Source organism: Dromiciops gliroides, chromosome 2 (assembly GCF_019393635.1).
Source record: "Dromiciops gliroides isolate mDroGli1 chromosome 2, mDroGli1.pri, whole genome shotgun sequence".
Classification (NCBI taxonomy): Eukaryota; Metazoa; Chordata; class Mammalia; order Microbiotheria; family Microbiotheriidae; genus Dromiciops; species Dromiciops gliroides.
The window spans coordinates 274,895,247-274,911,238 of NC_057862.1; the positions used below are offsets into that span (position 1 = coordinate 274,895,247).

General features: G+C 34.3%; 1 protein-coding gene across 1 annotated transcript in view; it reads left to right on the forward strand.

Annotated features, from left to right (window-relative positions):
- The window catches only part of ABHD12B (abhydrolase domain containing 12B), a 48,255-nt gene extending 32,862 nt beyond the window's left edge, over positions 1–15,393 (forward strand). The window contains exons 8-13 of the mRNA XM_043982876.1: positions 4,560–4,597; positions 6,204–6,283; positions 7,302–7,384; positions 12,698–12,776; positions 14,764–14,882; positions 14,972–15,393. Coding sequence (XP_043838811.1) covers positions 4,560–4,597; positions 6,204–6,283; positions 7,302–7,384; positions 12,698–12,776; positions 14,764–14,882; positions 14,972–14,999 — 427 coding nt within the window. The 3' untranslated portion in view covers positions 15,000–15,393. The remainder of the gene's footprint in view (positions 1–4,559; positions 4,598–6,203; positions 6,284–7,301; positions 7,385–12,697; positions 12,777–14,763; positions 14,883–14,971) is intronic.
- The last annotated feature ends 599 nt before the right edge of the window (positions 15,394–15,992 follow it).

Here is a 15,992-nt window from a genome sequence, read left to right on the forward strand (position 1 = left end):
AGACATTTCTAAAGAGTTGTCATTTCTTTAAAATCACAATCTTGATTGTACTGAGTACTTTTTAAGCATTTAATTTCTACTATACCTAAAAATAAACATCAACCAAAAACAAAAACCCTATGATACCAGTTACTATAGAAAAAGCAATGGATTTGTGTATAAGTTCCAACTCTACTATATACTACTGTTTGAACATGGTTATTTTCTCCTCTGTAAAATGAAGATAATTATATATATATTATATATTTATACTACCTCTTTTATAAGGTAGTTCTGAAAATAAAATGATGTAGGAAAAACAAATTGACATAGAGCAATCTATGTAGTGGCAATGTAATGTATGGTAGTATTTATTATTGCCAGAATGTATTTAAGATTATAGAACAGAAGTAAAAACATTTATTTGAAGTGGCTTATGAACAAGACCAAATGTAGAAAGAGGACAACCAAGCAACAAGCATTTATTGAACACCTACTGTGTGCTAGGCACCAAGTTAACTACCAGGAATACAAAGACAAATGTGAAAATCCTGTCCTCCAGGAGCTTACTTTGATGAAGGATTGAACATGTGAAATATAGGTGTATGCATGTAGTCATGCATGCACACATGCACATACATGTATATGTGTGTGCACACAGACATATGTACAGACATACCCACTCTCTCTATACACCTACATATGCACACCTACATATAAAATGCATGTAATAAACATACACACATATAAATATATGTACATGTATATACATACACACACATATATACACACACACACATATGGATGACATAGGAATAAAAAACAAGGTAACCTTAGGGAAGAAGTGCTAGTAGCTGTGAGGGACCAGGAAAGGATTCCTGCAGTAAGTGGTGCTTGAGCTGAGTCTTGAAAGGAGATGAAGGTGAGAAGGAAGATTCATTCCAGATATGGAGAATAGCTCATACCAAAGCTCAGGGATATAAATAATATGTCATGTATGAGGAACTGCAAGTAGGTTAATATAGATGAATTCTAGAAAATGTGGAGGAAAATAACATTTAAGAAGACTGGGAATATAGGAAAGGAATAGATTGTTAAGGGTTTTAAATAGCAAAGAGAGGATTTACATATGATACTAGGAGTTATAGAGAACCACATGAGTTTGTTGAGTAGAGCAGGACTATAATTTAGGGATGTCACTTTGGTGGTGGTAGGATCAATTGGAGTGGTTGGAGAGGCTTGAATTAGGGAGGAGAAATAGGATTGTAAATAAAATATTAAAGGTAATAGGTAATAAAGACCTGAACCAGGGTTGTAGCTTTGGAAAAGTGGAGAGAAGAGGACATATCAAAGAGATGTTCTTGAAAAAGAAATGACAAGATTTGACAATTGAATGGATATGTAGGGTGAGTGAGAATGAGTACTTATGGATGACACCAAGTTTGAAAAGCTGGGGTGATTACAAAAACAGTGTTGCCCTCAACAGTAATAGGTAGATTTGGAAGAATGGTGTATTTTGGGGGGTTGGGAGGAAGATAATGAAGTATTTGGGTTATGTTGAGTTTGTGATACCTACAAGACATCTAGTTTGAAATGGGTAAAAATTTCACAATGCCCAGGAGAGATTTGGAAGTCATTTTTGTGGAATTGAACCCAAGTGAGAGAAAAAGAAAAAAGGGCCCAGGACAGGACCCAAGATGATCAATAGTGGGTATGACATGAATGAAGACTAGCCAAAGAGAAAGAGGTATGGTAGGAGAATGTTTTCGGCCATGTACATGCTGTTCTCACATGTAAGTTCAGAATATAAAGAGTTTGAATCAGTGAGGCAGATTAGACAACTATAGCGACCTTTCCCAAATATAAACATTTGAAAAGGGAGAGGATTATTCAGGTCAGTAACAACAGTCTGTAAGAGAATAAATAATTCATCAGTCCTGATGAGCTCTATCACTTTCTGAATACTGGTTAATAGAGGACTTACCAAAAATGGGCCTATCTTCCTTCTGAATTTCTAAAGCTAACAAGGCCTACAGATATGTTTAAAATTATTAAGGTCATGCAGCATAGTCAGTCTCTCAGGACCCAAGGCCTAGTCAGAATGGGGAGTAATTCCTAAGAAAGAGGAGAACCAAAGAGGGAAGTATTACAAAAATTACTCTTTCCTCAGAAAGGACAGATTGCCAAGAGGATGATCATCACTGTTAAATGCTGTAGAAGTAAAAATGGTAAGGACAGCAAAGAGACCATTAAATTTGGCAATTAAGAGTTCATTGATGACTTTATAGAGAACAGTTTCAATTGAAGGATAAGGTCAGAATCAAGATTAGAGAGTGTTGGAAAGTGTGAGAAGAAGGAAAGTAAGAACTGAAGGAGAGATTAATATAATAAAAGATAATGTAATATAATGTAATATAATATATAACACAACATAATATAATATATAAACTACACTATATTATACTAGCTAATGGGGTTAGTAGGATCAAATGCTGTTTTTTTAAGGATAGGAAGATAGCAGATTTTGAAAGTAGCAGAGAAAGAACCAATAGATAGGGAATGATTAATGATTAGAGAAAGAAAAAAAGGTGGTTGTGGGGTGACCTGCCAAAGAATATGGATTATCATTGTTGTTCAGTCATTTCTGACTCTTTGTGACTTCATTTGGGGTTTTCTTGGCAGAGATACTGCTCATTTTATAGATAAGGAAACTGAGGCAAACAGGGTTAAGTGATTTGCCCAGGGTCACATAGCTAATAAATGTCCAAGGACAAATTTGAACTTAGGAAGATGAGTAAGTGTCTGAGTTAAGGTTTGAGGTCAGGGAGATGTTTTCTTGATTCCAGGTCCCATACTCTATCTACTATGTCACCTAGCTTCCCCAAAGAATATGTGAGGAGATGGGAATTAAGTGGACATATTGAGGGGTTGGTGTTAGTGATGAAAAAAGTCACTTCTTCATCAGAGGAATTAGTGGGGGGTTATGAGATGAGAAGGGAAGAAGAGAGAGCCCAATACAAATAGGGGTATCCTCAGTTTAGAGGGAAATAGGATAGAGTATCAATTCAGGACTAAAAGAATTACGTTCCTGAAGTGAGGATTGAGTCGAGATAAGATATAAATTTGTAGTGGACACAGTCAGCTTGCTAGCATTACTTTTTTGTTTATCAGCATGCAAGCAGAAAAAAGAGAATGTAGATTGTAGGAGTAATCCAGGGTGTAGGGTAAGGTTTGTCATGCTGGGGTGGGAGTGGGGATAAGCTCCCACTCTCTATAAAATGCTCCAATAGCGTGGGTCTCAAATAGCCTCTGACAACCGAAGCCCAACTCCTGGCTTTCTCGTGGCGGAACTGTTTCCACTAACAGGAGAAGGGGAGAAGGCAAGTCACTGGCGCCTTAAAAACCAGTTGCTTCAAGCAGGTGGGGATCATTAGCTTTGGCAGGCAACCGGCCTAGGGGAAGGAAACCCTGATTTTAAACCTCCGCTGCCTTGTGGCTATACCCATATATGGGAAAGGCTATGGGAGTTAACCCCGAGGAAAAATCAGGAGTTGGAGTCCCTTAGGCAGTTGGATGTTAGATATCACATCCCTCTGGCAACTCCTGCAGCAGCGCTGGTGCTTTGGATCCACCAATGTCGCGGAGAGGGAAAACCTGCTGCATGGGCAACAGCTTGTTTTCCAATTGATCCGCCCAGGCCAACACCCAGGAGAGGACACTCCAGCTACTCCTCATGGGGTAGATACAACACAGGATGTGGCAGTTACCGGTTATAAGTCACTCAGGAGCTGTGGCTCCCGTATTGGACTGCACAGCCACACTCTGTCCTGTGGCTCTTCAAGGTGCTGATCCATGGTCATCGGCAACTGTTGGAGGCCTACTACTACTACTACTACTACTACTACTACTAGGGTTGGCAAGGTATAAGGGTGCTAGGACAAGGGAACAGGGGTTTGAGAGTAGAAGATGTCATAGAATTGAAATGATTCAATAAAGGGTCAAAACTGGAAAAGGGGAGGAGTATAATTAGAGCAAGGGTTGTGGTTTGGGAAGGAACTAAAAGGGAAAGTGAACAAGAATGAAGAAGAGGCTTAAGAGGAATAAGGCATGGGAAGATGGAATGATGAAGACTGCAAACAAAGGAACCTATAATGTTTTGATCATGAAAGTGGACTTGTGGGTGATGGCAAGGTCTAGGGTGTGGGCATTTTTGGGGCTGCAGTAGCATAGAGAAGTTGAGTAGATTGAGAGACAGGGAAGTCTGTACGTTTGAGGGAAAAAAATATGTATATTGAAGCACTCTAATGAGATGGAAAGAGCTGAAGTGGAGATGAAGATTCTGGGTCGTTCAGGGAGTTCTTTGATAAAAGAGGGAGGATGTCTTAGAGGTAGGTAGACAATAGGCAACAAGACAAATGCCGATGGACTCTGTATCATGAATGGATTCATTTATGACCTCTGCTGGATCTCCAGAATAATGGTTTGATAGATTGTTATGTGAATTGGTATTGAGTTCTTAAAACTGATTTCATGTTTGTATTCTGTTTAATTCTGTTTGTTTATACCCCTTTTAAAAATAGAGTGGCAACAAATGCTGCAAGAACACTGGAAGAAAGAGGTAATTTAAAAGTGGGTTAAAATTATTGTTTTAGATGAAGAAACATTTAAAAATCAAGGCCTATTGATTGCAACTTACAATTACAAACTCAAATTACAAAATGTTTATTTTGAATACAAGCAACAGATATAAAGAAAAATTTTGAGTTTTTCTTTTATAATTGATATAAAGAAACAGCTGCTGCTGTGATATATTTCAGGAAGAAATCTTAGGGAAAGAAGTAAATTATTTTAGAAAAGGCACTCTTTGGAAAGCACTAATTTCTTTAAAGAAGTAATGAAAAGATAGGCAGGACAACTTCTGTTGTCTTTCCTAATGAAAGACTCTAACCTTCATCTGAGTAGGCAGAAACAATGAAATGTTTTAAAACAATTTATTAATCATTATTTTTCTATAAAACAGTCATTAATCAAGTAATTCAGGTGAAATTAAGTGAGGCATTTTTCTTAATTATTTGGATATCTAATCTAACTGAAAACCTCAATTCTTTTCCTTTTCTTTTTGTATATGTACTACATTTTTAAGATAAGCAAATGATAAGAAAATGATCACTCATTAGAGTTTAAAATTTTTTTGGTCAGTATACATTCAGTCCAATCTCATACCTTCTATAAATAGCCATATGCTATATACTTAATGCCTTCTATAGTAAAAATATTATAGATCATAGAACAAGCACATGCGAAGTTGACAATATTTTTGATTGACAGAATGCACATAATGATGTGAATTACACAATTCATCACTGAAGGATTAGACTTAATTATACTTATGATTCTCTACTTTGGAAGGATGGGATATGGCTTAATACATGAGAAAATTTTTATCAATATGTGTTGAAGTAAAAAAGAGCTTTCTGTCTAATCCTATGTTAATTAAAAAGTCCAGTAAGTCACAACTTTTATTAACCTTAATTAATCCCATTTCCTGACCATGTTGGTTAAGGAAACTTTAGCTATAATTGTAGCTATATGGCTGTAGCCCCTCTTGAAAAATAATTTCTTGAATTATTTCTTGAAGAAGTAATTTCTCACACAAATTCTTTGGGTAGCCTGGTCATAATATTAGTATGATATTGTCATTGCATGGGCCATATAGCTTCTTGGTGAAAATGTATTTGCAGGTTTTATTGATTTTTGGAGAAGCAGATTATCAGAGAGCAAAGTTTGGAACTGGAGACAATGTGCTTCATTGTAAATAATACTGTACTGAGAGTTAGGAGAGATGGGAAATAATTTCATTTCTCAGAATGATGTTTTTAAATGTGTAAAATATAGGATTACCAAGGAAACCAGTTCCATGGAAATATAGTTAACAAAATATTTAAGAAAAAAATAAGTTCACATATCCCAGTTTATGGGCTAGATGATTCCTAAGCTGCCTTCCATTTTTACTTTCTAAATCCTTTACTAATGGGGGTTTAGGCTTATGGTTCATTCTTTACAGTGAGATTTCCTCCCTTGTACTCCTTTGCTTTAATTAAGTCCTTTAGAGCATAATAGTTTGGTGCTGGGGAAGAGAAGATTTTAGTTGGGAAATAGCAGGATGACTTATGATTAAGACAAGCATGTTAGGTGTATTACTGATTTATTTTTTATCATAAAAGGATTCCCAGTGGATGCAATTGTCCTAGAAGCTCCATTTACAAACATTCGTGATGCATCTGCTAATTATCCCATATTAAAGGTAAGGAATAATATTCATCCTCATATTTGTATTAAGGTGTTGGAAAAGTAAAATTCTTTAATGGCCTAATCATTTGTCTTTTTGAGGCTAGACATCTTATTAACTGGCAATTTTTGTGAAATTCAGTAGTGAAACTGAAGTGGGTTTATGATGTCTTGAGTTTGGCTTTGGTAATCTTTCTAAAGCATTGGAAATATTAGTTTCTGAATTTCTAGCTTCTGGGGGAATCTGAGAATTACATATGTATACCTAATTTTGCCTCACAGTAAAAAGGAAACCCTTTGCTGTCTTAAGTAATAGAATCAATTCATAAACAAGAAAGGGAGAAAAATAAAGGATTTCTGCAAGATGAACATCCAATAAGCTTGAATATTTTTTCAATTTCTGTTTATTTTAAATAAAACTGATATGGATCTTAGGTATTCAGGTTTATAGGTTGGAACTTTCTTCCTTTACTGAAAACAAAATCTCATGTTGATTTAGATGAGTTGAACTCTGTATAGACAAGATCAGGAATAGCTCTTCCACTTTGCATTTATTGAAAACATTCCCTAAATCCTAAATCTATTATAGAAATATTGAAGGGGATTATACACACTTTGTAATAAGGTTCTGGGAAGAATGAACAAGTCCATGGTATGAAAGTGAAAAAATGAAAACAGAGATATTGAAAATTCAGAGGACAGATGATAAGGCATACCTATTGCCTTTTAGAAGGGAGGTCATAGACATTCATTTTTAGATGTGGAAAATGCCTGTTTGACTGCATTTGTTTCATGGAAAGATTGATTTGGGGGTGGAAGGAGACACTGGGAAGTGGCAATGATGTGAAAAAAAAGAACAATTAAACATTTCTTTAATAAACTGAAGCCAGTTTACCTGGCATTTGATTAACTGACTTACAGATATTTAATCATATCCTGTGCTAAATTCTTCAGTTCACTGTAGTTCACAAGGGGGAAATGAAATAATGAAATTTCTGTCATAGAAAACATTAATTTTTCTTCTCTTAAAACAGATTTACCGTAACCTTCCAGGATTTGTACGTTTGTTTCTGGATGCACTGACAGTAGACAAAATTGTCTTCCCTAATGATGAGAAGTAAGAATAATACATTTTCTTTATTTCTACACCTGCTATAATGTTTTTAAAGTAAATTTTATTAATATCTTTTTTTTACATCATCATAGTTTTGCTTCTATCTCCCCCTTCTCCCTTCTAGAGAACCATCTCATGAAAAAATAATTTTTAACTATAAAATTTTTAAAAAAGAAATAAAAACAAGAAAAAAATCAGAATGACTAATCTAATTATTGAAAAAGTCTGAAAACATGTGTAGTGGGTAGCATCTGTGGACCTCTTACCTTCTCGAATGGGTGGGTTCAGAGTGTCCTCTCTTATCTTCTTTTGGGTCTTGCTTGAAATTTATAATTTTGAAATATTTGCTTTTGATTTTTTGTGCAAGGTTGTTCTTTACATTTGCATCATTCTAGTCATTGTAAGTATTATTTTCTTGGCTCTGCTTACTTAACTCTGTATCTATCAGTTTATATAGATTTTTCCATGCTTCTCTGTAGTCATCACATGCAAAATTTCTTATAGTATAGTAACATTCCATTACATTTCTATATCATAATTTCTTTAGTTATTCCCCAATTGATTCCCATCCATTGTTTTCAAATGTTTGGTATCACAACAATGTATGCTATAAACATTTTGTTCTATATGGATACTTTCTTCTTATCAATGGCTTCCTTGGGGTAGAAGTCCAGTAATGGGCTTTGCCCATTTGTTTTGATTTGAATTTTTCTTATTAGTGATTCAGAGAATTTTTTCTTGTGGTTAATTTTTATAATTCTTATTTTGAGAATAATATGTTCATAGTCTTTGACCACTTATCTATTAGAGATTGACTATTAGTAACATACAGCTATACGTATATGTTCATTGTTTCTTTATGTTGGATACCAAAACCCTTTTAGAAAAATGAGATACAAGATTCCCCCCCTCCCCATTCAACAACTTTTCCTTCTTAGCCTAGACATATTAATTTTGTATGTGCAAAAGATTTTCAGTTTCATGTAATCAAGATTATCTACTTTATCTTTTATAATTGCCTCTCCCTCTTGTTTAAGAACATACCCCCTACTCATACCCATAAGAGTTATAGGATATGTTTTTCTTCTAATTATATTAATAGTGTTATCTTTAACAATATCATATATGTTTAGATTATATTGTAGAATATGATATAAGCTATTGATCTAAGGCCAATTTCTTCCAGACTGCTTTCTAGCCTGTTATATTGTTAGGGAATAATTGATAGTATGTATTACTTGACTGACAGAAAAGAATTCTAAATCCTATTTGTCAAATCAAATCAACACATTTATTATGCACCTTTTATATGCTTGACACTGTGCTATATGCAATAGAATTTGAAATCACTTGAGTATAATTTAAGATTCATGAGAATATGGACTGTTTTATTCTGAATTCAAAGATAAAAAATGATTTCCATATAAATAGCAAAACACAAAAAGAGAATCGTATGTGAAATAGTGAATCTCTATTTCATATTATTTATTTGGAAAGAAAGCATATTTTTACATTACTTTTAAAGCCATTCTGGTCACCTGTACTGTCTTCTGTTCTCTTCTGTGCATTTAAAAATGTTAATTTTTTGGTATTGCTACCTACCCCTTTCTCTACCCTCTCTAAATTAAAAACCAAGAGAAAGTGACAAAATGTAACAATTAAACGTAGTCAAGTAAAAATGAATCCACGTATTGCCCATGTCTAAAAATATTTGTATCTTTCTGTGTCTTGAGTCCATCAGCTGTCTGTGATAAGGTAGTACTTTGCTTCATCATTAGTCCTGTAAGGATGTTGTTGGTCATTGCTTTGATCAGAGTTCTTAAGCCTTTCAAAGTTTTTTTTTTTTTTTCCTCCTTCAAAATGTTGTTGTTGTATAAACTGTTCTGGTTCTATTCACTTTACTCTGAATTAGTTCATACAATCTGTTATACTCTGTAATGGTCTCTCTTATTGTTCCATGTGAAGCAATAATATTCTGTTACATTCATGTGCCATGATTTGTTAAGCTGCTCCCAATAGATGGGCACTCTATTAAATTCTGGTATTTTACTTCTCCCTTTTAATCAGAATCCAGTGACTTGTGACTCTTTCTCCTCCAGTGTTATCCAACTTCTTAATCCATGCTTTTTTCACTTTTGAATTTGATATATTTTATGCTAAATTGTGTTTGTTCAACCCTCCTATGTCCATTAAAGAGAAGAGTGAGGTACATTTGATGTCCATGCCCCGCTTCTTTTATTTATATTCTCACATACTCCAGTTATAAAAATTAGCAACCCCCTTCTTATTCCTTTCTATACCAGTATATTCCTTTTACTCTTTCTTCTCTTTCTCCTTTTTAATTCCTCAGAACTGAACCAATCCACTCTCAGGTCCTTCTTTTAAAAATTGAAGTCCTTCATTATCCTTTGAAGTCTTTAAAGGTCTGGAAGGCACACTTTTTTCTTTTCTATCATTAGAATATTAGTACTATATCATCAAACAGCCCCTTCCAACTGCTCAAATAAGTGTACTTTTCTAGGTTTCTCTTGATTATGGTCTTTACTACTCAGCACTTGTCTTTTCCTCAGAAATGCTTGAATGTATTCTATTCCATTAAAGGTCTACTTTCCCCATCACCATTCCCCAATAGGAGACTAAACTTAACAGGGTAAGTTACTCTTTGTTGTAAGCCTGTATCTTTTGCCTTGTGAAATGTTGTCTTGTATTCTAAGATCTCTTATTTGTAGTGCAAGTTGCCAGCTTTTCTTTATTCTTTTAGTATTTAAACTACTTCTTTCTAGATGTTTGCAGTATTCTTGCTTTGATCAGACTTTTGATTATGGAATCAATGAGACTTTATTTTATATTTTTAGGAAGTGATGGGTGGATTCTTTCTATCTTCTAATTTTTTTTTTTGTTGGTGTTCAGTCATTTCAGTTGTGTCTGATTTGTTTCCAAACCTGATTTGGAGTTTTCTTGGTAAAGATATTGGAGTATTTTGCCATTTCCTTCTCCAGCTCCTTTTACAGATGAGGAAACTGAGACAAACAGAGTTAAGTTATTTGCTCAAGGTCACACAGCTAGTAAGTGTCTGAGGCTACATTTGAACTTAGGTCTTCCTGAATCCAGGCCTGGTTTTCTATCTACTGCACCACCTATATGCCCTTATCTTCAGTTCCATTTACATTTTCTTAAAATATACAGTCCAGGTTTTAAAAGTATTATTTACAAGGTATGAAATGACTCTTAAATGATCTTTCCTTGACCTGTATACAGCTTGGTGGCCTTGGTTAGACCTTATCAGGAATATTGTGTTCAGTTCCGTACACAATAAAAGCTACACTAGAAAGGACACATATGTTGGAGGGGTTCCTGAGGAAGGCAACCAGAAGGGTTGAGATCATACTATATTAGCATCAATTGGAAATGTTTAGTCAAGAGAAGGGCAACAAGACAGAGGTATTTGAAGGGCTATCATTTGCAGGAGAGATTACAGTTCCTTTTGGCTGGGCACAGATGGTAGAGTGAGGAGTAATGGGTTGAAGTTATAAAATGAAAGATTCAGATTTGACTTAAGGAAAAACTTTCTAATAATTAGAACCATCCAAAAGTAAAATGGGATTACTTAGGAGGTACAAAGGAATTTCTTTTTCCAATGTAGGTTGCAGCAGATGACCTTTGAGCTCCCTCCCAACTCTGAGACTTTATAATCTGAGTTTTAACTCTGCTTGCTCATGATTAGTACAAGGAAAAGGATCACTAAAAAGAAAATTACAATTTTCTGCCAGTATTTGTTGCAGGAGATGTTAAAGGATAGAATTTTATAAAGAACTTGATTTTGGATTTTCTTCCAAAGCAAACCAACATATACTTTGATACTTGATGACTTCAATACAAAGAGGAGGGGGGAGGATGTGAAAAGAATGTTGGAAAACAGTCCTAATTTAAGAAATGAAACAGGTTTGTAGATTACTCAGTATTCTTTCCCCTGTATATAATGAAAATTTTGTCAAGAAGATATTTTATATCAAGAAGATACCAAGCATGATAAACAGAAATATCATCACAACAAACATCACCTATATCTTAGCAGAAATGGACTTGTTGCTAAATAGGCAATCATTTTATATAATAAAATAAACAGTTTATAAAACTGTTTATGTCAAATCAGATGAAAAAATGGAAGATAATATATTCATTTATAAGAGCTTCAAAGAGTCCTGTTTAAACAAGTTGATATCTGAAAAATTGGTAATATGAAAATAAAGAGAATGACTCTGATTATTGTTATTTTGAAAACAATTGTTACATATCAAGGAAGTCAAATGAACATAGAACCCATTTTAGTCAACAAACACTTGGTCTCCATGCCAAGGAGACATATAAGCCAAGGAAGGCAGAAATTCAGGATACAGGCTTATTTGCTATATCATACAGAATAAGAAGATTGAAAATTGTGTACTTTCACTTCAGAAAGCAATGGAGGGCAAAGTGAATCTTCAGAACCCCAACATAACACCCAAATCAATGAAATCACCTGAAAAGCATTTGTAAATGAAAGAGGAATGGATATGCCAACATTTCTTTAGCTATCCATTCTTATCCTCAGTATAATCAATGAGGAAGTGACACTTAAGGAGAAGTTGGGAAGACTAGCTGGATTCGAATAAATACATAAAAACCTATGTGAGACATGACACAATTTTTAATGTTACTCAAAGAATGATATTCAACATATCTCAAAGAGAGGACGATTCCAAAGGAATGAAAAATAGCACAGATAGTGTCATATAAAATACAAGGGCAACTATAAAAATAAGCAAATTTTGATCCGTATTTCTTCTTTGTTATATGCATAAAATCATTAAGGAGCCTGCCCTATGCATTTATTGTAGGTATCTTTAATGAAAATGATTGTCACATTTTATAGAAAAATTTTAATAAACTGCATCTTTAGTCACATAATTGAGCAGTATAAAGAGAATACAAAATTTTACTATGTTCATTGTTTGTCACTTATCAAAAAATCTTTTTATTTTATAAAGTATAAGCAGTCTTAAAGCTTCTTTTCCAATGGTATCTTTCTTGAAATCTTTGATTCTTTGATAGATGACAGAAAAGAGAAAATTTTAGTTCAATTACCCTTTATTAAATAAGGCAAAAACTAGGAAGAGGTAATTATGAAATGGTGTTCATCATTGTTTTGGAGGCTTTTGGGTACATAGTTCAGATGGAAGAAAGAACTAATGCTTTAATTAGTTTGCAAGAGCAAAAAAAAAAACCCTTATATATTTGTTTAGCTTAATGTATTCTTTCTCCTTCTCTCTCTTCTAGTGTTAAGTTCTTATCCTCACCTCTTCTGATCTTACATGCAAAGGATGACAAGACTGTGCCATTAGAAATAGGCCAAAAGGTAATTATCATTTTGAAGTAATACTTCAGTAAATACTTTGAATAAAATTAATAACACATATCTTACTATTCTCTCATTTAGTCTGTTTTTACTTAAGGAATTATGTTGTTTTAAAGTATAAATGGGAGTTTATGATGTCTTAGGAGATGGCCAGTGTATTAATTTTTCTTACTTCACGATTGTGGATAGAGGTGATGATTGTAGGACATTAGAGAATCCACATGGTGGATGTAAATATATTGTAGTATATTTCCACTGATGTTGTGTGCAAAAGGTGACATTGAAAATATCATCAAATAAATATGAGAAAAAAGAGACAAAAGGAGCCTAAAAATCACTCCTAATTATTATGATGTCTCAGACAAGAATTTGAAAATCATAGGGGCACTAACCACGGTTCACTGAAGGTAAATATGTAAAAGAGAAAAATGAATTTGAGAAATAGCCATTTAATTAATTAAAAAGGTGGTGTCTGAGAAGTGAATTTGCATTTCTGGACCATGATTTATGATATAGGAATGACAGATTCTTTGTCAGAGTTGAAGAAACTCTGGTTAGGTATGTTAAGAAAATATTTGCCAGTTGTCTTGCAAATCTAATCAAAAAGGCTTTAAATTATAAATAGATGAAGGAGAGAGAACACTAATTATATTCTGTGCCTATACATTTTCTGCTTTGGGGATGTTTAGATGACCATGGAAAAGTCTGGTTGCTACCCCATTGGGTTCTTTTGGGTTTACCGAAATGGATGAAACTCTGGGCAACTGTGGAGAGAGGATATTAAATCTCTGGCAAGAATGGGGTTCACAATTTCCCATTTGATCCGCAAGAACTCCTGGTACAAGAGGTGGTTCAAGGAGAATTCCTGTTTATGAATTTCTAGGTTGTTGAGGCCAACAATCACAGAGACTGGATAGTCATACTAAATATTTTGGATCAATTTTTAGTGGCTAGAGAATCATCAAATTGGATGGTTAACACACACTCTTAGGAGAGCTAGATTTTTTCATAGACTTTCAGAGGAGAGTGCAGTTTGCTCAGGTTAGCTCAATATTTTTGGGGGGGAGAAGGTTGTTCCTGGGTCCTTAAGTGATATTTCTGTTTTTGAGGCACAACACAGGGGAAACAAAGAAGTGTGAGTGAGAGACAAGTAGATCTGTGAGTGGACTAGAAAAAAGCTTCTTAAACTCTGGGTTGAGACCCCATATGCGGTCACATAACTGCTACTTTATATACCCAGGGTCACGTAAAAATCTGGGGTGAAAGGGGCTCATGAATTTAAAAAGTTTAAGAAGCCCTGGACTAGAGAACCAAAGTATAAGAGATAGACATATGAGAGGGGAATGGACTAGAGCTGAACTGTGGCAGTAGGTGACAGTGAGAGGAATTCTAATAAATAGCTTTTGCAGCCTATACTTAGTTTATGTTTATATCTGTTTATTTAATATCTAAGTTTGTAGTTTGATACTAAAAGAGGGGAAGTTAGCTCCTTGGAGATTGGTTTAATTTTGGATGTGGGGTTGAGACAATTAGAGAGAGAATTTTTGAGAATATTCAAGAACATAAGGATTAGTGTCTCTCTGAACTTGGTGAGAGAAAATTTATAAGGAGACAAATTAGTAATAGCCTGAGAGGTAGGGGTGGGGGAAGAGGTCAGGGTGTTTGGAGTATTTGTCCTTTGAGTATACCATGTATAGTCTAGTATGGCATACCACATCCATAGTTTTCTCTTCAGAAACCTTTGTTGCACCATTAAGCATCAGTATGACAAGGATGAAGTTCCTTTGATATGCCTCTATCTACTGTGTTGCTGAAATTAATTAGGAATATGGCAGAATCATTATGTTGCCCAATTTTAAAGGAATGATTATCTGAACTAATAATCTTTTTAAGCAAAACATTCAGTGAATTTTGTTTTAGAAAATATTTAATTTAGACTCAAACATTGATCTTACTCCTCCAAGACATTAATTCTCTACCCTTACAGGTATATGAAATTGCCCATAATGCATACAAAAACAAAGAAAGAGTTAAGATGGTTATCTTTCCTCCTGGTTTCCAACATAATTTTATATGCAAAAATCCCAGGTTGGCAATGATTGTGAGGTAAGGATTGACTGCCTTAAACAATTTTCTATTAATGGTAACTGAGTACATGAAGAAGAAACAAGCTAACACGGGTACTCTTTTTTTAGAGATTTCCTGAGAAAGCAATGGGCATGAATAAGCAAAGTAAATTCTGCCATGAAGAGGATAGCCAAGATTTGCAAATTCCCCACATTAAAAGTCCACAGCTTATGTAGATGAGCTGGAGTAAGTGACTCATATGCCTGTACACTAGTTCACAAATATTCAACCCAACAAACAACAAAAAATATTGCTACAGTTTCTACAGTATCATAAATTGTTTCAAGAGCTATCGTATGAAATTTATTTAAACCTCCAAGTAATACTCTTCTTTATAGAGTGGAATTGTCTTGGATCATTTTGATTAAAGTAGACAAGTCTTTCACAGTTGATCATCATTACAGTATTGATGCTACTCTGTACCATGATCTCCTGATTCTCCTCACTTCACTTTGCATGAGTTCATAAAGGTCTTGCCATTATTTTAGAACCTCCCCCCATATAATTTTCCAGAGCACAGTACTCCATCACAATCATGTGCCAGAATTTGTTCAGCTATTTCACAAGTGGTGACCATCCCCTTGATTTCCAATTTTTTGCCACCACAAAAAGAGGTGCTATAAATTTTTTTTGTATATATAAGCCTTTTTCAGTTTTCCTTGATCTTTTGGGGATACAGATATAAAAGTGGTATTGTTGGGTTAAATGGTGATGTACAGTTTTATAGACTTTTGAGCCTAGTTCCAAATTGTACTCCAAAATGGTTGGACCAATTCACAACTCCATCAACAGCTCATTAGTATACTTATTTCCTCACATTCTATCCAGCATTTGCTATTTCTGATAGGTGTAAAGTGGTATCTCAGAATTATTTTAATTTGCATTTTTCTAACAAATAGTGATTTGATAATTTAAAAAATTTGTCTATAGATAGTTTTATTTCTTCTTCTGAAAACTGCCCGTTTTATATCCTTTGAAAAATTGTTCTTATTTTTATAAAATTGACTCAGTATATATTTGAGAAATGAGGCCTTTATCAGAGAAACTTGCTGTAAAAATTTTTGATATTTATTTTCTATGGTGCCTTTT